Source organism: Electrona antarctica (genome assembly GCF_951216825.1).
Source record: "Electrona antarctica genome assembly, chromosome: 2".
NCBI classification, from domain to species: Eukaryota; Metazoa; Chordata; class Actinopteri; order Myctophiformes; family Myctophidae; genus Electrona; species Electrona antarctica.
Window position 1 is genome coordinate 25,967,374 of NC_136807.1, and position 22,922 is coordinate 25,990,295.

At 45.1% G+C, this 22,922-nt stretch overlaps 1 protein-coding gene across 1 annotated transcript in view; it reads right to left on the reverse strand.

Moving 5' to 3' along the window:
* The window catches only part of LOC306913513 (adenylate cyclase type 6-like), a 163,245-nt gene that overhangs the window by 135,838 nt on the left and 4,485 nt on the right, over window positions 1-22,922 (reverse strand). Inside the window, exons 2-3 of the mRNA XM_079490216.1 lie at window positions 17,685-17,937; window positions 12,233-13,184 (exon numbers count right to left, since the gene is read on the reverse strand). Coding sequence (XP_079346342.1) covers window positions 12,233-13,184; window positions 17,685-17,704 — 972 coding nt within the window. The 5' untranslated portion in view covers window positions 17,705-17,937. The remainder of the gene's footprint in view (window positions 1-12,232; window positions 13,185-17,684; window positions 17,938-22,922) is intronic.

The following is a 22,922-nucleotide window of genomic DNA, read 5'->3' on the forward strand; positions in this document are numbered from 1 at the left end:
ATCAACTCTCCTGGTTGGCTGCTACGAGAATATAACCAGCGTCATAAATAGCACCAATTGTCTAGCTAGTTCATTCATACCAGCCTCAAAATCAAAGCCAACCAGTGGTGTGCTCTGCGTTTCACAGCGTTTCACTTTAATGTTGCCCAATAAGAATTCAGAATCTCAATGAAAACACTGGTGTCTAAAAGCTCTATTGACAGGAAAGAGGCACAGGAGAAGACCCTGGAATGAGCTGTGACAGCGCAGATGGGGCATCATGGCCACTGTGGCCTTACTTGGCATCATTATATGAAGGGCATAAGGCCAAATTGAAGGGGGCACAGAGGTCATGGCCTTCATGACTTCCATGAAACTCCTGCTCTGCCCTGTTTAGAATGAGGCTGGATGCCTAGTGACTATACTCATCTATATTGAGTTGGGTTTCACACCCATTTTTATTAAAGGGATATTTCACTTTATCGTCTACTTAAGTGTTCGGGAGCACCCCGGACATTCAGTATTTAGATATTTGATACGATTTCATTTTATCAAAAAACAAGCCTCCTTCCTATACAAATCCATTCCATCCAACTTCAAATTCCATTTTAACCATGTTAGATTCATTGAAAACATCCGTTCTTGTTTCTGGGGACTCATATTGTTATGCTAGTACATTACCGTTTTCATTTATTTGTAAGATTATTTGGGGGAAATTAAAAAAAAATATATATAATATACAATAAAACAAATTAAATTAAATAAATGAAAAAAGTAAGTGAAAAAACACGGTCTCCTCGTTAGGAGGACAGTATGAGTCACCAGAACCAAGAACAGGTGTTTTCAATGAGTCTAACATGGCTAAAATGGAGTTTGAAGTTTCAATGGGTTTATATAGGAAGGCGGCGTGTCTGATAAAAATTAATATCAATATCTAAAGAGTGAATCAAGCGACTTGAAAACTGTCCTGGTGTTCACAAAAGCCTGAGTAGACGATAAAATGACCCAATATATATATATTTTTTAAGTGAAATATCCCTTTAAGTCGGGGTGCTTTGCTTCCATAGTGTGCTCGTGTGTGTATGTATGTGCGTGTGCGCGTGCGTGCGTGCGTGTGTGTGTGTGTGTGTGCGTGTGCATACGTGTGTGCGTGCGCTGCACAGGATGACAATGATGGGATCCAGAGCCTCTTCCAGGCTCACTGTAACTCTCAGAGAGGCAGCCTGACCCACTACTAGCAACACACACGCCCTGGACACAAACTGTGTTGTGCGTGTGCGTGCACGTACGTGTGTGTGGTATGGTATGCACAGAGAGGGGGGCCAGTAGGGCCAACTGCTGTTGCTCTGAGCCTGATAAGACTGTCCCACATGACGCAACAGTTAGCACAAACACAAGGGGCTGCTGGGTATTTTTAGGAACCAGTGTTTGACCTCCAACAACCCCTGTTGTCAACAGCATCCATAGAACAATACTAGAACGAAACATATCGGTGCTTTCAGGCAGAAATCCTCAAATCTCCATATTTTTGGAATGTCCTACTTGATCATAATCAAATGTACAAGCTCGAAAGGTGGCGTGTAGTGGCACGTACTTTTGCAATTTTATTTTTTATTTTAATCCTTGAAAACCTTTGGGCATATGAGGTCTCCACCCGACAGAGAGGATATATTATATCACACATAACACAACAGAATCCATTGATCAATACTAGCCACCAGTGTCAGGAGCCATCAGCACCAAACAACTAGTGCAGGGGGGGACAGTTAAGTCAATAAACAGGTTAAATTAATACAATATGACAAAGTACCGTTATGTATATCAGTAGACATCAGCATGTATGTAAACTGTGCATTACAGTATGCTGTAGTGTACACTATTTATATTAAAGAATGCTATAGTGTACATTGTACAGTATTCAAGTATGCTGTAGTGTACACTGTATTTATAGGCAGGCAGGCAGGCACAGGCACAGGCAGGCAGGCAGGCAGGCAGGCAGGCAGACAGACAGACAGACAGACAGACAGACAGACAGACAGACAGACATCTAAGGACAATTATTTAGCCATTATATTCCACCAACCAATCACGGGGAAATGTTATGGGAGAGTGTTAAGTGAAGAAAAACAGGACACACACACAGAGCACTCTGTGTGTTCTTCCGTCTGTCTGTCTGTGTGTGTGTGTGTGTGTGTGTGTGTGTGTGTGTGTGTGTGTGTGTGTGTGTGTGTGTGTGTGTGTGTGTGTGTGTGTGTGTGTGTGTGTGTGTGTGTACAGTATGTTCAGGCTATGGCTAATGGATTTCAGCTGAGAGGAGGAGTCAGCACACAGATGTAACTTAAGACAGGGAGGATATCTGCCAACGTGCTGATTGAGTGAACCTCACAATTAAGAACGGTACGAATAATTTCCCAGGGAGCGTCGTCTCCATAACACAACTTGCTTCATATTAAAGGCATAGTATGTAACATTTCCCTGTGTTTACATAACAAATCTTTTACCCATTATTTCCCTCTATGGCACCGTTCACACCTGAGAGACAGCTGTCTCCTCGGTGTCTCCTGTGTCTTCTGTGTGTCCCAAGCTCGCAATGCATTTTCAATGGGAGTCACGTGGTTTGACAAGACAACCTTGTTCCAAGGGGGGTGGGGGCAGAAGACAGCCAGGGAGCAAGCTTGTCTCGTCAAACCACGTGAAGAATGCAGACATACTAAAGTGCCTTGCAGAGTCGAACGTAATCGACGCAAGAATACATACGCAACGCAGGGTGAGAGAAATTTCTCCCTTGCGTTGCGTCAGTTACGTGATCTGTCTCGTTCCGTCGGGTTGAGCTCTGATCCCGAGCCTACGCAACCCATATTGCTTGCGTTGCGTACCTTGCGTCGAGGACACCCTGCCCACCTGGAGGCAGCAGAGAGCAAGAAGGCTTTTCCTCCTCTGCTCGACCGCTCTTGAAAGAGGACAACACTTCCGCCGGCACATTAAGTTGTAAACGTAAACATGATCGGCATGGATATATCACATTGGAAGTTAAACAGGACAACATGACATCAGCGTTCAAAGCACTGCTTTGCAAACTCATCGGTGATTATCAGGCCTGGACTGACGTTATGTCCAGTGGGCAATGGGCTGCCCAAAGAATGCGCCGCCCCCATTGCTTGTATATGTTTTTGGGCCAAATGTTAGCCCTTTGACCCAGTCCAGCCCTGCTTTACAGACGAGATCTCAGCGGAATTAGAGCGGAGAGAGTGTGTGTCTCCTAATCCTTTGGTGACAATTTGACCGTTTACAGACGCGACCAACAAACCGTGTTTTCCGTTGCTGATGATCATCCACTAGCGGCTTCCTTTGACAATGAATGGTAGACTGCAATCTGCCCGTGTGAACGCAATGATTAATTGATTACAGCACTAGCAAAAGACGCAAAACTTCGTCGTGGTGTGAGCTTGTGGATCGGCAGTGGTATATAGCCTACTTCCATTGATGATATAGTGTAAAACTCATTATATACAGTTATAACTACATCTCAACTTATAACAAAAAATCACACCCGTGTGAACTGAGTGGTGTAAGGTCTTATATAGACTGATCAACTGTGGTCTGACGTAATGAAATCACACCCGTGTGAACTGGGTGACCATAGCAACCATGCTCATTTTTTGGTACGAACAGACACGTAAACTAACAAAGCCAGTTGTAGGAGTGGTTTACACCACTCAAAAAAATAAAGTGGCACGTCAGTACAGTTTATACAATCTAAACATATTTGACGCATCGCATCCGCATGTAATAAAATAGACCAACTGCAGGTGCCATGGGGTGTCACAGCTGCCATCTAGTGGGCGAGTATGCTTGCACATTAAATATTATAATAGACCGACGTAAACAACGCAAGCGGCGGAGCGACTATACATGTATAAAATAAGCTTGTGTTTTTTGTGTCCGTTTGACTCCCCCACGCAAGGAACAAAACGGACTATGTAGAGGCCTTAACAATCTAGACTTAGAAAACTGGACCTGCGTTGGCTCTGTAGTGCGCATAACAGAGCCGAATCTACAACTACAAGCTCCCAACGCGGCACATGTTCTTGCATATCGCCACTGGTGAGACAGAACTCGCATAGGTGAAAACATACATGTTTCGTCAGTATGAATGGGCTATATTTATAATCAGTGTCACACAACTTCCTCTGAGAAGGAGGTAGACACCCAACCTGGGAGGTTATTATTAGCGCTAAAAGGGTATGTATTTGCCCTACTGTAGGTGTCCTACCTAAACTAATAGCATTTCTTCTGGCAAATGATGCTCATGGATGTAATGTTAACAATAGTGTATTTAAAAAAGCAACTGCATGCACACATGCTGGCTACTTCTTTGACCCAGCTGGACCTTGTGTAGGCTAGTGGAACACCCTGTACAAATCACAAAGAAGAGAGGGCACAGGCAATTATAGACTGTTAGAACATCTGCAGCATCCTGTTACACACCCCGAAGGACCTGAGCCTCCTCAGAAAGAACAGCGGTAGAAGTGATACGAGGAACAGAACAACATCCTCAACACATCGTCCCTTGTACTGTATCTTATGCATTCTATAATATCAACACTACCATCCCATGCCAACAGAACAGCACACAGCTTAGGAAGCCAGTAAGCCACTAGATGTATTGTGTGTGTTTGACCTTGAGTAGCGTTTATTCAATAGGCAGTATGGGCCTCTTCTATCAATGGAGTGTAAATTCTGCCTTATATTCAAGTCTATGCATGTCAGAACAGCCCAGCTCCATATATATAGATATAGGGGTAATCAGGTGTGATCAATTGTCCGGATCCCGGGAAGAGGCTTTTGTGCTGGTTCTGGACAACCGGCTATCCGACAGGCACTCCCTGTGGGGGTGTGGAACGCGTGTGTCAAATTTGAAGTCGGTGGGGCGAACGGTTCTCGAGTTACGTGGATTACAGACGTGCGTACGTACGTACACATAGAGACTTGGTGCATTTATAGATACTAGAGCGGTGCCCATTGGAGCCTCTACCCATTGGAACGATGCAAGTTGGAAAGGCATGCCCCACCCAGATATTATGTCTGTGTCCCTTTTATGCTCATATATGGAGTTCTTTGTCAGGCATGCCCAAATATGGAGTCTATGCAGACGTCAGAATGATGTCAGAACAGGCCAGCTCCATATTGACACTGGGCAGGGGGGCCCAGTCATCATGACAATCACGACAATCACATCGTCATGATTGGAATAAGTTTGGATGCGCACAGCCCTGGGACAGCCACACACACACGCTACTGTTTTGAATGAATGAATGAATAAATGAGTGCATCTCCTCCTCTGTCACTGTGTCCTCTGTTACTGTGGTCCGTGACACCATGTTTATTACAGTCAGATAGCCAGTGGTGGTTGTCAATTATATGAACGTTTATGGAGTGACTGATTATTATTATTATGACTAAACTGGTGTGTGGTCGCCTGGTTGGGTTACCTACAGTATATCTACCCATGCCGTCTCCCGATCGGCACAGTTGACATTCGAGCGTCACGTCGGGTTTATCCTTAAACGAGGAGGTTGCACATACAGGCCTACTGTACTGTTACTGTAGGCCACAGTACCCAAGGGAGACTGCTCCACTTGTCTATGACAGAAGAACTGGTGCAGACAAAGCATACGACAGCTCCCGACCTGGTGTGAGTTTTGGCGGGGCGTACATTCAAGTCCAAAGTCACGTTGGAATGATAAATGCGGAAAATTGCTGTGATTTCGGCATACGCCCATTTTTGGGCATAAATCGTGTTGAGAAATGAGGTCTTATAAGCCTATTGAAATGTATGTATTTGACGCAGGATATCATATTCACTTTTAACTAAAATAACATTCAATTTTTCTCAACTAAACTACAGTTGATTTTGTCGATTTATGTTGGCAGGCCGCTATGGCATCATAGTGCCTGATTCATAATTAGCCGTGTGCCGAAAATAGCCGATCTACAAACTCTGCGGCTGTTGTGAGTTAATGTTACCCTGGCAGTGAACTCTGACCCCTGCATGACCCCTGCATGGTGACTGTGAGGGGGGGTGTGGGGGGTGGGGTCAGCAGAGTTCCAAAGCTCCGCATAATGAAGTTTCTCTCCAGCCTGTAGCATCATGACAGCAGCCTGTGTCTCAACAAAGCCTTACTGCCATGGCTCCCATTTCTTCATTTAGTCAATCACTAATCTAATTCTGGTAGCTGCTCCAGATCACATGCCATCTGGGTCCTTTTATAAATTCACCCATTTCTGATGATGATCTGCAGGTCGGGGATTGGATAACGACAGAGTCATCTGTGCCATGGTGATTAGGCTCTGTCACAATTATTATGTAACCACCAACCACCTGATGAGCGCAATTATTTGAGATAATCGCAGTAATGTTTTAGGTCTGTCACAGCGATTAATTGTCGCTCAAATAATTACAATTAACGATTTAAATGTGTTTCTGTCATTGAACACTGGAAGATTATATGAATAAAAATCACATTTCTGTTTGGCTTTTAGTCTTCATAAACTAATAAAGGTGCATGGGGCAGATATGACAAATAACTCACATAGTGTGTATTAAATATACTTTATACAATATATGTTTTGGCTCCTCATTTGAAAAAAAGGATATACAATCAAATATAAAATATATATAAAAAATAAATATATATAATATATATATAGGCCTATAGTGCCCAGTGTTCCCAGGGGCCAACTGTTCTGGTTATAGTGGTGAGAAGACAGTCATAAACTACCCACTAAATCACAGCCTCGCGTCGTTCATAATCACACAAACGTATCGCTATCTGTGATCCACTGAGACCAACCGAAACGGCGCCCAGTTAATGAGTTATTGGAGAAAGAGGAAACACACGATGCACAGCGTTGCACAGGAGCGTAAGGAGGTGATTGATGATGGCACGGGATTGCACAGAGGGGACGTTATGAATGCACCAGCACCATATAGCTGCTGGGCTGTGCCCTCACCTCATCTCATGACATGTCATCCACGTAACAATTGCAAACAAAACACGTACGTACAGGCTGTAATGGATTGCACTGTGGTATACCAGGTATGGTATATATGATGTTGCAGGGCAACCACAGTACATAATCGTCCAGTTGGTGTTTACCTGCAGAAACACATTACTCTCTCGCTACATGTTGGTGTGTTCACGGCTTGTTTTTATAGACGTGCGACCAAAACGATGTGTGTCACCACACTACGCCAGTGACTGATAACTGCTGGCATAGAGGGGAAATGATGGGTGAAAAATGTTTATATGTTGTCTTGTTATGTAAACACAGGGCAACGTTACATACCCTGTCTTTTAGTAGTGTGTGAAACGTGGCTGTGTTGTTGACTTATTTCTTTCCTGTCGCTGTGAATATTGACATAAATTGTGATTTACAACCTAATAGAGCTCAGTAGTGGAAGAAGTACTCAAATGGGAGACGCACTCCACACACGTGAGGAAAAAGGCTCAGCAGCGACTGTACTGGCTCCGCCGCCTGAAGAAGCTCGGAGTAGGAAACCGCATCCTCAGGCTGTACTACAACAGTTCTGTTGAAGGCATCCTAACAGGCTGTGTCACGGCCTGGTACGGGAACTGCACTGCCCGAGAAAAGATCAGCCTACAACGAGTAGTGCGATCGGCAGAGCGGATAATGGGAATCGAGCTCCCAGCGCTCCAGGAACTGTACAGAAAGCGGTGCGTGGTCAAAGCCAAGCGCATCATCAAGGACAAGCACCACCCAAGTCACAGACTGTTCAAACCCCTACAACGACCGCGACCGGGCAAGGGGCTCTACCGCAGTATCAAGAGTTCCACCACCAGGCTCTGGTGCAGTTTTAATCCGGCTGCTGTCAGGATGCTGAATGAGGCATAAGCCTTGTTCAGCAGCCTGACAGCAGGCAGTGCAAAAACTTTTCTGGCTCTTCCTGAACACACCTGTGGATTATACCAGGGACAATGACTTGGACTTAGCTCCCCCTCGGACACACCTGGGGACTACACCAGGTACAAATGACTTTTTTGTTGCACTCCCTCATGGAGCTACTTGCGGATTATACTAGGGTCAGTCCACCCTAGGTGGACACGCACTGACCTTTTGCACCTTAATCCCATGTATAACGCACTGACTTTTTTTGTTTTTCTATTGTTGCTCTTGTTGTGTTGTTATTGCTTTTTTTCTCTAAGCACCTTAACGTCCATATATCATGCACAGTATAAGTATAACATGCACAGTATACATACATTGCTGCTATGCTCAGGCACCTTAGTTAGTTTTTTTTATTATCTCAGGTACTTTGTAAATATGTAGATTCTGTTGATCTCTTGTTTTGATCTCCTTCCCACTTGCCCCCCACCCCTCTTCTTCTCCCCCCCCCCTCTTCTTTCTATGGAAATTAACGTTGCGATGGGAACGATGTACAAAAACGAATTTCACCCACTTCTTTACCTTGTAAACCTGTGATGTGACAATAAAACTGATTCTGATTCTGATTCTGAAATGTATTACTGAAATAAAAGTATCAATACTGAAATACGTTAAAGTCCGGAATTCAAAATGTACTTAAAAAGTACAAAAGTATTGGTATCAAAATGTACTTAAAGTATCAAAAGTAAAAGTACTCATGTACTCAAGTTTATAATCTTTTGAAAATAGCAGATCGACAAGCATTGCATTGCAACGCATTGTGAGCTTTTTCAAAATGGATGAAGTGGTATAATGTATGTTTTGCAATAATAATCCGAATCTACAAAGTAACTATTAACCACCATCTCCTCTCCTTACTTACTATTGAAAGAGCAGACCACCAGACGTAATCAGAACCTCTTTTCCGACAGTCAAGGGGCGCAAGAGTGGACGAGACAATTACCGTATAGCTGATTGGCCGATTGTCAAGTAGAGAAAACATTCCTCCCTATAGCCCCCCGCCATTGTGTTCCAACGTAATGACGTTTCCCCCCTAATTTATTTCCTCACCTATATAGTCCTCAATAGGAACCAATAGTTATGCAACAGTTTGGGGCCATTGTAGAATGCAAACAACAAGCCACCATACTGTCTGTCCCCCTCCTCCCCCTCGTTGTCACCCCACCCTCGCAGAAAAGGACAAAGTGTCCCTTGTTGAGAGAGCACAGAGTGATACTGCTGCTTTATATCATCATCATGGTATTCTCTGGTCTGTCACACACACACACACACACACACACACACACACACACACACACACACACACACACACACACACACACACACACACACACACACACACACACACACACACACACACACACACACACACACACACACACACACACACACACACACAGACTAGAGCACCCGACCAATGTCAGATCTTTGGGTCCGATGCCGATCCTGATTCTGGAGAGTACTCCTAGGCATACAGTACCATTTTGTGTCATACCCCCACATTGATATACATTTGGCTATGTTAGCTATGGTTTTGCTGGGGACACCCGGACTTTGAGAACCACTGGCCTACACTACCGATTATTACCGAGGTTTGGACTGATTTTTGTCAAGAATTAGTATTACAGACATTTTCTAATCAATTTGAAAAGGTTAGAGCTAATTAATTAAACAGTTTCTATTTGAGAAGATTTAACTTAGAAAAAAAGAAATAACAAAAAAGAAAACCACACAAATAACTACTTAGTTACTTATCACCTATTCACAAATGTACAAAACAACCAATATGCAATCTCACAACAAGTATAATTGGTTCAGTACCCTAAAAGTTGGTGCAGACTGGAATCAAAAAATACTTTTTTCTTGCCCTGCCCTGAACTGAGAACCAAAGTGGGTGGGGTTCTACAAGGTGGTAAAAACAAGCGAAAACTCATCATCATATTTTTTTCTTACTGGAAACTGTAACTGCCATTGGTGATTGAATTTCCCCCATGAAATGGACACTTCGAACGGTCCTGGGGCAACTGGGGACACCTGCCACAATAACCGTCTAATTATTTTGACATAATCATCATAATCGTTTCCATGTTGAAAGATGTTCATACATTAAAAAGCAGAAATAGCAGACAAGCTTATAGTTTAAGTTTAAGTATAAACGTTATGGTATATTTCAGTTATTTGTCATATCTGCTCTGTGCACTTTTTCATTCCGAAGCCTAAAAGACAAACAGAAATGCAATTTCTGTTCATATTAAATCTTCCAATGTTCAATGCCCCAAACACAATTAAATCGTTAATTATTTGTGTGACAATTAATCGTCAACTTAAATGTGTAATCGTGACAGCCCTACTGCTCCCCAGGCAGGCTCTCTAACCATCTGGCCAATATGGGTCATTATTAGATTATTCTGATGACATCAGTATCAGCAACTAGTTTTTTCAGTGGAAACACTGAACATCAGGCGGAAAAAAAGGACGGACCCGGTTGAACATCGGTGGAAAAGGGGCCACAGACACATGAATGAACCCACCCGTCCGTCCGCGTCCGTCCATCTGTCCGTCTGTCTCAGCAAGGCGGTCCACTCAGCCCACTGACCTTCAGCCAGTTGGAACCTTTGGACCTTGGCATGGAGCACAAACAACCCCCATACAGTATGCACACTGACACAGCCCGCGTGAGCTGAACGCTGCTGCCTCTGCGCTGGCAAATAAATACACACATGATGCTACACGCACGCACGCACGCACGCACACAATGGACTCACACATACACTGTGATATACCCCCGCCTGAGCAGACCAAAGCACATAATCTGTTCTTGAGACCCTGGGCTGCACCAAGAGACAATTGGCAACAGATTGCAGATTCTCTGAGTTGAGCACATGGCCTCTACGAAGCAATACAGTATATTATAAACACGCCTGTTGGAAAGCCTGCCAAAACATGATGAGACAAAGCAGACCTGCATGCCGTCTAAAAGCAAACACATTGGAAGGAGCTTTCAAATAATGGTCCGTTGTCAGACAAGCTTCTATCCCATTTTTGTCAAAATGTCTGTTATCCCCTTCTTGTAGGGCATTAACCAAACGTGATTTTTGATAGTCGACACGACTACCATCAAAATCGATTTATAGTCGATTAGTCGGCGGTAAAATATGATATTTTTTTCCATCCAATCAAGCATTAAAACATCGTGTTCTGAAACGGCCAGCGCGAGTGAAGGATTAACTGCAAAACAGAGCCGGTGAATGCAGGCCGAGTGGAATAGTAAGAGAGTGGCGACACGCTTTGATCTCACCACAAAGCGGGTGCCTGTGGGCTATAGTTCCAAACATTGGAACTATCCCATTGAGATAGAATGAGCACTTCCGCATTCCATTGTTACAATGGAATGCGGTAATCTTACTAGATTACGCTGACTGCCGCTCTAATTGGCCAAAATTCACATCAGCTGTTAAAAGTCAAGTCAAAGTTGCAAGTCCACAATGACTCACGGATGGACACGTTGTGAGCTTGTAGATCTGCTATTTTTGATGCGCAGTATACGGCGCAGTATAGCATGTTACGTTGTTGAAAATGTTTGAGTGGCGGAGGAGGATCAGCCAACGCAGGAAAGCTTGAAGTACCCTCACTAAAAACGCCGGGACAACGCTCCACACGTCCCAAACTCTTCTCCCTTCTGGCCCCAAAACTGTGGAATGCACTCCCCGTTGCAATCAGAACTGCAGCATCACTCCCAATCTTCCGCCGTAGTCTGAAGACCCACCTTTTCAGACTCCATCATGGCCCATAGCACTTATCCTACCCCCTTAGATAGCACTTTTTAGACTTAGATAGCATTTGAAACAGACTTATAGTCATGTAGACAGCACAATAATTGCATTGTATGTAGTCATAGCACATCATAGTACATATGTATAGCATAGTATAGTATATATGTATAGTTAATATGCTTTAAGTGGTGAATTTATTTTAATTTCATGACGGGGTGCCGATGGCCCGGGCCCACCCTAGTGGTTCAGGCGCATACCACTTGTAGTGCAGCATGGCAGCGAGTTGCAGGTTCGATTCCCAAGCCCGACGGCCTCTGCTGCTTGTCACTCGGACCCCCATCTCTCCCTGTTTCCTGTCACTCTACACTCACACTGTGCTATCCATATAAAGGCAGAAAAGCCCCCAAAACATCTTTAAACATTATATATATCCAGCAGCAGCAATGCAGAGTTTGGGAGTCCCGGACCCCCGGTTGTGAACCAGTGGTGTGGTGCAGCGCGTCGTCTCTTACCTGCTTCCAGAGGAACTTGTCCTCCTGGTTGATCTGCCAGGTGATGACCACGTGTATGACGGAGAGCACCACGCCGCTCACAACGGCCGCCCGCATGCGCACGGGCAACAGTGTGTAGATGATGTAGATGAAGAACACCGACCACCAGATGCCCTCGGAGGCGCTGCGCGGACGCACCATCAGCACGCCCAGCACCTGCACCGACACCAGCACGCCGATCACCAGGTAGCTGACCATCCACATGTAGTCCTGGTGGAAGCCGTTGCGGTTGCACACCACCATCAGGGCCATGAAGAGCGCCATGGCCACCGACAGCGCCGACGAGTAGGCCACATGGGGCGGCGCGTGCACACAGTGGAAGGTCAGCATCACACCGCACACGATCACCAGCACACCCATCAGCATGGTCAGCGAGCTCTGGTTCAGCCGGAAGAAGTAGCGCTGGTACAGGCGCTCCAGCTTGCGCGACTCAAACTTCTTGGACTGGAACACGCGCACCACCCTGAGCCAGCAGTCCGCCGCCGTCACCCCTCCTCCTCCCGCCCCGGGACCTTCGTCGGCCGCGTCCCCCCCTCCGTTGCACCCGCCTTTCCTTCCCTTGATGTCGTCCTCGAATCCCAAATCCACCGACTTCAGCCCCACCCCTTCCCCGGATGACGCCGCGCCCATTTTGCCATAGTGGTCCTCCTGCCAGCCGCAGCGGACGCCAAAGTTGCCCCCGCCGCCCCCCATGGCGCCACCGCCCCCCACCCCGCGGTGGTGGTGGTGCTGGTGGAGGGGGGCGCCATGGGAGGGGGTGTCCATGGCATCCGAGTCCCGCAGGCAGCTCATGTAACGCGGGTTGCAGAGAGAGGAGCCTCCCTTCCGCTTGCTCTTCTTGCCATTGCGCTCGCCCCACGCTGTCTTGCGATCGTCCACTCTGGCCACTAGGAAACCACTGAACCAAGACATCCTGTACGGAGACACCGGGACACAGAGCAGAGACACAGAGACATTATAGACAAGCTACACATCAGATCCAGAGGCTAGAGGGTATTTTACTTTCAAACGCTTTTGTGTTTCATTCCAGACCCCAGTTTTTAAGTTGCTTGATTCAATATTTAGATATTTGATATGAATGTTATCAGATGTGCCACCTTCCTATACAAACCCATTGTAACTTAAAAATCTATTTTAACCATGATAGATTCATGGAAAGCACACGTCCCTGGTTCTGGTGACTGATATTGTCCCTCCAGTACGTGAGGGGGCTATGTTTTTCCAATTACGATAATAATTGAAAAATCACACTTTTTGGGGGTTCTGTTTGTTAAGCAAACATTAAAACATTAAAAGTTTAAAAGTCCATAGACTTGGCTGCCACATGACGTCACAAGTGATTCGGTTTTTGATGCCCAGCTTTGTGTGTTCCCATAGCGATGATTTGATTGGCTGAGCACCCCATAGCAATGATTTGATTGGCTGAGCAATGTACGTACTAGGATGAGGTGAGGACAGAAAATGGAGGACACCACAAGTGATTAGCCGGATTGGACTTGAGGATAAAAACCACACCCGTGTGAAGTGAGGGGCGCTAATATATTACACCCTGAGCGCACAGGACGAAGTTCTCCGTCTTTTCAATTAGTAACGCCCAGCGCCCAGGATGAAGATTGATCAAAAGGACGGAGATTATTGATATCAAAACCGATCACATCGCTCCACAGGCTGGGAGCGTCTGTTGCGCAACATTCGATGTTGCGCAACAGTGGGACGTCATCGAAAATGTTCCCCCCCTGTTTAGCCGACGAGACCGAAAATCTTAATAACTCTTGATCTAAATCATTCCGTCCAATTCTAAGCAAAGATTATGTGTTAGACGGCCCACCGCGGTCCCGTCGCTAGTCACGTTAGAATTAATCATACCTCCCGTTGTTGTCGATCGCCTCTAGAGTGTTTTGGCTACATCTAGCTGCTTCAGCCACATCCGGAATTTGAAGTCTACGAATAGACTTCAAATTACTCATCACCACCTATAAGTCACTGCACAACCTGGCTCCCCCTACCTCTCCGCTCTCCTAGTGCCTCACGCCCCATCCCGCTCCCTCAGATCCAGCGACGCCGGCCTCCTTGAGGTTCCCAAAAAAATAAAACGCAAATCCTGGGGCGACAGGGCCTTCTCTGTGGCCGCCCCCACCCTCTGGAATGCTCTCCCCAAACACATACGAGACTCCCCCTCACCTTCAAATCTGCACTGAAAACCCACCTGTTCCGAATTGCATTTCCAAGCTGATGTGTTTTAAACTTGTTATGTGCATTGTTTTATTGGTTTTATTCTTTTAATTGTTTTTTTTTTCTAATAAAGTTGTCTTTTTCTTGTTCCCCCCCCTGGCCCCCACACATGTAAAGCGTCTTTGAGTGTCATGAAAAGCACTATTTAAGTCCCAGATATTATTATTATTATCTATTATACATTTGAGAAGGTGTCCCCAAAGCCCGAACCACGAAAAGAAAGTCACCAGCTACTACGTCACTGACACGCTGCAACACGCTGCAACACACACTGCAACAACACACTAACACGTCACACACTTACCCTCCGCGTCGTTCGTTCCCTATCTCCTAATGTCGCGCCGCTCGGCCACACTCCACACCACCCGCGTAAAAATTGTCATCGCACTGCCACTAAAGCCGGCTCCCGTCCACACTCGCAAACAATATCAATATAAATAATAAACACAAACACGCCACAAGCACCGACACCCCCGCCTAATTTGTTGCCACGTCTATGAAAACAAGCCCAGAAAAAATGCCATTCAACACGCTACTTACAACTCGCTTACAATTCGCGGACCTGGCAACACTGCATCCTGTTTTCCCATTGGCTACGGTTGCTACAACACGCATTTGCACTGCATCTTGGGAGCAACACAGCTTAATGTAGGGGTCACCGATTGCTGTGCTACATCCAGGGCAGGAATTTCACGGCGGCCACGGCGGCCATGGCCGTCGTTGCCCCTCTCTTTGGCCGTGTGCCCCTCGAAAAAGTATATGCCCATACGGCCACAGTGGCCGTGGTGCCCCGACCGGCGCCCACAGAAGTTCATTTTACCGTTTATCGCAATTTTCCAGTCATTACGGTAACCAATGTTCCCCTCACGTCCCGCGCAGAACAAATTTGTGTTGTAGTTGTGTTGCCATTTGCAAAGTGGTTTGATTATTTTGCGGTACTTTGCCTTAATAACTACCCCCGCTGCCGCTGGTCGTCATGACGCGCGCATACACACACACACACACACACACACACACACACACACACACCCGCACGCCTCCTCCTCCGCGCCACACATACACGCACTGACAGAGTAAACAGAGGGCATTTAGCCCACACGCTGCCTACTAGTGTAGCTAATCTAGCTATCCGGTCAAACTGCAACTATCACTCAAAACAAAACAATGTTTCCTACAGTTGCGACAGTGTGGCGGTCCTACGTCACATGTATTAACGTTGGTCGGACATGGTCCAGCTGATTTCCTTTTGTCTAATGCGAAACAGCGTGGCTGTCCATACAAGGAGGAGATCTACCGAATCTATCTAGTCCACCAAAACAAACATAAATGTACTTTTGCGTCGCATTATGGATAGCGACAGAAAGACACCATGGATATAATTAAACAATTGTTCCCCTGTGCACAGCACACACTGTCTCCAGGTAAGAACAAAAAACTGATTTGAAGCTGCACTTTCACTTTGTGTTGACTTACTGCAGAGTCCTCAGTCCTGCAGCGGTGCAGCCCCACAATGGAGAAATTATCTTATCTGTCACTAACCTCTCTACAATGCCATGTTATTCAATATATTAGTTTAGCACAAAATATAGGCTTTTCTAAACCAAGCCCTTATTCAAAAGTTATGTAGGCTGTCATTGTATTTTATGTGAATTAACTCAGTTTAACCCAATGATCCTCAGCCATTTAAATTTCAAGGACCCCCAAATTAAATTTATATTAATTAGCCTAGGGTGACAGCCTGACAGGGTCCTAGGCCATTTCATTATGATTTTCATCTCTGGACTGGGTCCCCAAAACATGTTTACAATATTTTACAACAGTAGCTACTTATATTTTGTTATTTAAAGCTGTGATTATTTATTTAAGAAGCACTGTTCTGAACCAATGTTCATCGGAAAATAATTTTTTAATTGATGGCCTTCATGCCCTGGCACTTGGCCTTGTGCCCTTAAAAAGTTGACCACACTAAAGGCCAAGTGGCCTTGCCCCTAAAAGGATGAAATTCCAGGCCTGGCTACATCCCCCTCATGTTCTCACCACCCCGTTCGGCTACACCACACACACTAACCTACACAATTCTCCACATGCAACACAGGGCCCTTATTGGCTAGCCCCCTCACATGGCGATCCCCACACCCGAGCCGCATATATGGATACGAACAACAACAGCAACACCACACGCACACGCGCGCGCTGCAACAACAAAAAGCTACGTACAGTGTGTGTGTGTGTGTGTGTGTGTGCGCGCGCGCGCGGGGGGGGGGAATTGGATCGCCGCGCGATGCAGCGCAAATTGCACTACACTACACAGGGCTCGACAGTGCGACTACGTACTCGCATTTGCGACTTCACATATCACCGTGCAAGTTGTACAATTCACTTTGTAGCACCGGTGCGACTACACAATCCGATCTTTAAAGCTAAACGTTGCGCAGTTTACATCCAAAAGAATGTGTCACTCTCTCGGTTCTGCACCGCTGCTGGAGAAGTATAGCACTGTCGAAGGCAGCGCAACTAATCCCCCCCCCCCCCCCCCCCCCCAGCGAGGGAGGAGAGACAAGAGAGCGAGAGAGAGAGAGTGGCAGTGGCAGCCAGCAGCGATGTAACATGAGCCTGTGCATTTCACGCTTTTCACCCTACAACAAACGGGACGAACCAAGGCGCATATATGGATCACAACAACACCAACAACACTACACGCACACGCGCGCACGCGCTGCAACACCAAACAGCTGCATACAACGCGTGTCACTGTGGACTTCTGTACCTGTGGACTTCTGTATCGCAACGCGGGGCAACGCAACTCTGGGATGAGCGGGCCGAAGGCCCGCGAAATTCTAGTCATCATACATCCCATTCCGTACTCAGCCAATCAAATCATCACAAAAGTAATTCTGGCTTAGTCTTTTCTGCCCTCACTTTTATCTTCAATATGTAGTACTTTGCTCAGCCAATCAAATCATCGCTATGGGGTGATCAGCCAATCACAAGTACATTTTTGTGTTCACACAAACCCCTCAATAATAATCATAATTTAAACTACGCTTCTTGATTTGAATTAAGTGAAAAAGTAATCAAAATAATAATCGCTAGGAAGACACTCAATAGTTGCAGCCCTGCTATACATGGATTCTTCATTCTTGAATGACCTCCTGACCTCCTAGTAGAGCTGTTGGTTCACCTGTCTGGGTTCTGGTACATGTCCCAGCCCTGTTCTCTCCGGCCGCTTCACTCATTTATCCCCCTGAGTGGACTTTGAAGGGGATGAGGGAGGCTTTCAAGAGGCCACTCTGTAGAGGGGGAATAGCAACCGGAGCCGGTCAAAGGGGGGCGTGGCCTCCTCAACCCCAGGTCACCGTGAGGAGAGACTGGCTGATCAGAGATGGAGGTTGATGATGAGAAGGTGTCTATCTCCAGGGCTTCTTCTTCTGGGTCTAGAAGGAGAAAAACAAATACAGCATTTAACTTTTTAGGCATTTATCAGACGCTCTAGAGCGACTTGCAGTAAGAAAGGTAAACACAATCCCCCCTGGGTCCCCAGCTAAATTATAATTAGGAACCAAATGGAGTCTTCAGATTACAGCGGAAGATTGTGAGTGAGTCTGCAGTTCCAACTGCAATGAGGAGTTTGTTCCACAGTGTGGGAGCCAGGAGGGAGAAGAGTCTGGTACGTGAGGAGCTTTGTCCCAGATGTTTTGCAGCAAATGTAAACTTAGAATTCAAAGCAAACAGAAATAAAACGGCAGGAGTGTAAAGTTGTTAAGTGGCTGGCAATAAAGTCATGTTTCACAGAAGTAGGACAGCAAACTTCCGCAAACTTAATTACCATGACGAGTGTGGTTGGCCTTTTGTTTTGAGAATTAAAACACACTGAAAACTAGATGTTTTTTTTATTTTCGTTATTAGTGGTCTACACCACAGGCTGCCTGCTCAGCCTGCTGGTTCAGCATACATTGCATTGGTTCTCAAAGTGGGGTGGGAGGTGGAGAGGGTTTCCAGGGGGTTCCCAAGCTAAAGTAGTTAACATAGCATCACATTAATCTTAATCTTAATCTTAATCTTAATCTTAACCTTCTCTTCTGGGGGTACCAGCCTACCAGGCACACAATATTTTCAGATGGGGCCAAATACATAATCAATTTGGGGGTCCTTAAACGTCTGGGTTTCCGAGGCTAGAGGGTCCTTGACATGAAAATGTTTGAGAACCACTGATAAAGTGAATGGACCACAGTTGCACGTTGCAAGAACAGTAGAACACGAGTTTGAATCCAACTCCCACCATTTGTCACGTCTCGTTTCTCTCTCCGCCTCAGTTTCCTCTCTCTTTACACGCTACAATCTAACAAAGCAAACAATTGGAGTAAAAATATATATCTTAGAAAAACAAAAAGTGGTTTCCATCTGTCCAGTAGAATTGGCAGCAATACTGTGGCTGTTTGATGTGTTTCAATTGAAACAAGCCCCACTCTCCCAGAAATCCCCCGACTGACATGCAATACATTAATAACTCAACCACTGTGGTCACTTCATTCAAACATGATGACATACTGGACGCGGCTTCAAAGCCAACAGTCAGCTTTAGTTAGAGTTAGAATGCAGTGAGCAACTCAACATTCATAGAAAAATGGTTCATGGTTCATTTCTTTCACTATGAACTAGTACTAATGGCCAGTCAACTGATAGAATAGACACTTGTAAATTCTCAAACTAAAGCAAAATACACATATTAAGCAACTGCTTGGTACCAAATACTCTACCATGCTAAAAGTGCATGAATAACAAGTAAAGTTGGTGCCCAATCAAGAAAATGAGGAAGTAGGGCGTTCTTATGGCTGCTTCAAACGCCAGTGAGCAACTTCCATTGAAATGAATAGCTGGGCTGGGGCAGTCCACCCTCCTCTAGTTTATATATAAGTAAAAAATAATAATAATAATAATTTATACTTGCGGCCAGTGAGGCTTGGTTTTTTTGTTTTGTTTTGGGAATATTATTTTATTTGTTTCTATATTGCACTTATTTAATTTTATCATGTTCGGAATAATGTTTTTCATTCATTCATTCATTCATTCATTCATATATAACTTTAGGATTATGTCCTATTTATATTTGATTGTGAATTATGCAACAGGTAGTTCCGACAAAGTAATCTGATTGGTTGACACCCGACCGTGCTTCAAATGAGCATGACAGCACACATACAGTAGTGATGCTTGAGGAACCTTCAGTGATGTTTGAGGACCACTGCCGTGCCAATAATCACAGTAAAACACACCCTCTCGTGTAATATTGCTTAATTGTGTGTCATGGCTCAAACATAGCCCTGCATAGACCTACAGATTGTAGATCTATGCATCGCACCAGTGCGTAAATAAGTAACGATAATTATATATTATATGAATTATGTACTGTGGCTTTACTTCTATAGCCAGCAGAGAACCACCACTACTTAACCAGTAGAGTAGACCATTTACTCCCCAATTAAAAGTTATGCCAATTAATTCCTCCCTCTGCTTGCCAGTTGCCACCTGCCAGTGAGGAGCTCCCACCAGGAGGACGTAGCATCGCCTCTGTCCTTCTGCTCCCGTTCAACATCAAAGATGGACCTCCATCCCAGCTTCCCTCACCCAAGCACGGCCAAATGTGTTAATTTAGGTGCACCTGCACCACGATGGATTCGAACCACTGGTCTCCGCGGTGGTTGGCACTGGGCAGGTAATTTACCCCTGCACCACCCGAGTGCCCTCCCTCCATTAAAATGTTAACCAGCTAGACAACGGGTCTAGACAACTGTATCCGTTAGCTTCCGCACACGCACGCACGCTCGCACACGCACACGCACACGCACACACACACACACACACACACACACACACACACACACACACAACACACACACAACACACAGTACACACACACAACACACACCCACACCCACACCAATCACTAGCAATGAGCGCCCAACCCTGTCCAGTTGTGGAAATGGGTCCCCAGGTGATTAAGTCTTCCTCATCGACACATTAAACCATGACAAATGGACATCCTGTGTACGGCCACTTTCAACGGCCTTACAACCACTGCATCCGAGGATGCAAATGTCTAGTGAAGGATCTTTGATCCTGAAATTACCTGGAAGTGTAACAACATATCCTGTTGCACATACAGTACGTACAGCACGTGTGACAGTGTTGTGACACATTTCCTGGACAAAACGTGCGTGAGATTGCCCGACAAAGCAACAAAACAAACCAGTGTACGGACCACAGCAGTCATTCTGGACATGATTTGCCAGTTTCTCTTAACTACATGAACCTTAGCGTCCCTATTCTGGGCAGTGATATCTAGTGTAGAGGGAAAACAGGAGGGGGCCTAGTACAGATCAATGGGGGACTCCAGTCAACTAAGTTGTCTAAAAAAAGTCTAAACTATGGGTCAGGACTGGACTAATAATGTATTGGAGGTTTGATGCACAAAGGGTCCTCCCATGATGACTGCAGGAGTGATGTGGTGTCTGAGGTTTTTGAGGCTGGATCTCAGGAATAAAATAAATTAGAAAACATATAACGAGGTCAATTAAAAAAAGATGGGCATCAATGCGTATGATGCCTTGAGGCATCAATTAAATAGTTTTGATGTGAAATACTCAGTTTATTCGCCACAGTCCAGGTTTTTAAAGACCATATGTAACTTTCCTCTTCTACCCTGAATTTGAACCCGAATTTACATTCGTCCAGTCGGTAAAAAGTTACATAGTGCTGCTGGAAAGGTTTTCTAACCTCAGGAACAGGCACTCACAAAACTCCACTGCAAACTACAGTAAATCTAATAAAGGGCAGGGGAATTGTAGGCTCTGCATGCTATAAATAAAATACGACACATTCAACGATAATAGATGAGAGACTAACCAGATGCATGGCAATATTAGACACTGAAAGACCAATATATAGCCCTATACTTATTCCAAGTAAACTTGACCCGAGTTGGCTGGCTCTGTGTACTCGACCCGCTCTTTTCTCCCGCTACACAAAATCTCTTGACAAAATATTCACAAATTGTGTGACAATGCGTCACATTGTGAGTTTGTAGATCTGCTATTCTTGCCAAATGTTCAGCACCAGAATAGCGATGGTAGGTTTCGAGTGGTTAATATGTTGGGTGCAGTTCGTATGACAGCTCTGGGTCCAGTCCACTGGTGTAACCCATTAAGACTGGGAAAGAATCTGTCTTTTTTTTTAGACATATAGTTTGACCACTTCAAATACTCTTTCGTCTTAAAATATAACCAATAACCGGAAATAGGCTATGTACAAGCTTCTACATATCTAGATTAAGCTTGCAGAGAGCCTATTTTTGGTGCCTGACATGCTTTTATGGAAGACATGCCCCACTTCTATAGACTCCAAATGACTGAAATCAGTCGTGGTGACTGAGAACTTACAATAAATCAATGGCTACAGCGCATTCACATTGTTTTGTGTGTGTGTGTGTGTGTGTGTGTGTGTGTGTGTGTGTGTGTGTGTGTGTGTGTGTGTGTGTGTGTGTGCGTGCGTGCGTGCGTGCGTGCGTGCGTGCGTGCGTGCGTGCGTGCGTGCGTGCCTGCCTGCCTGCCTGCCTGCGTGCGTGCGTGCGTGCGTGCGTGCGTGCGTGTATGTGCGCATGCCCGAGATGCGACAGCTCCTGACACAGCACGCACAAGTTAGTGGCAGTTTTTCAACCTAAAGTAACTTGTTTTAGATGTATTAACATCTAAAACACACCCGTTGTAACTGCCATCGTTATTGTAGAGGATGAGAGCAATGCTTGGAAAGAAGACTCAATCTCTCTCTGTGGCACCCTAACACGTTTCCTCCTCATTGTCTGCACCATGACCACACTCCAGTTACAGAAACACTATTATTAATGGCTGCTATGTATATAAGGGAATGTACATTGCTAGGCACGACAGAATTGTTGACCTATTAGCTAGGACATAAGTTCATCATCTACAATTAATCTACAGTGTCACAGACAAAAGCATCAAAAGGAGCCTGCGACACGTTTCAAGCTTGTAGACCTGCTACTTTTACTACTTTATAATTTGAATCCTATTTGTCATATATGTTTTGGACATAATGAGGTTATCACCCGACAGAGACGATATAATATTGTCATTTGTATAGATGTCCTAATTTCTACCTGTCCAATATGGCAGTGGTTCTCAAACAATTTACAATTTAGGCATTTAGCAGATGCTCTTAATCCAAAGCGATTTACAGTAAGCAAAAATAATACAAGGTAATACTAATAATAATAATAATAATAATCAAATGCACAGAAATACTCATCTAGGATATAAGTAAACCAAGAACCTATCATCAGTCTAACAGTACAGTATCCAAAGAAAATCAATAATCTGTACATTGAAACTATAAACACTATATG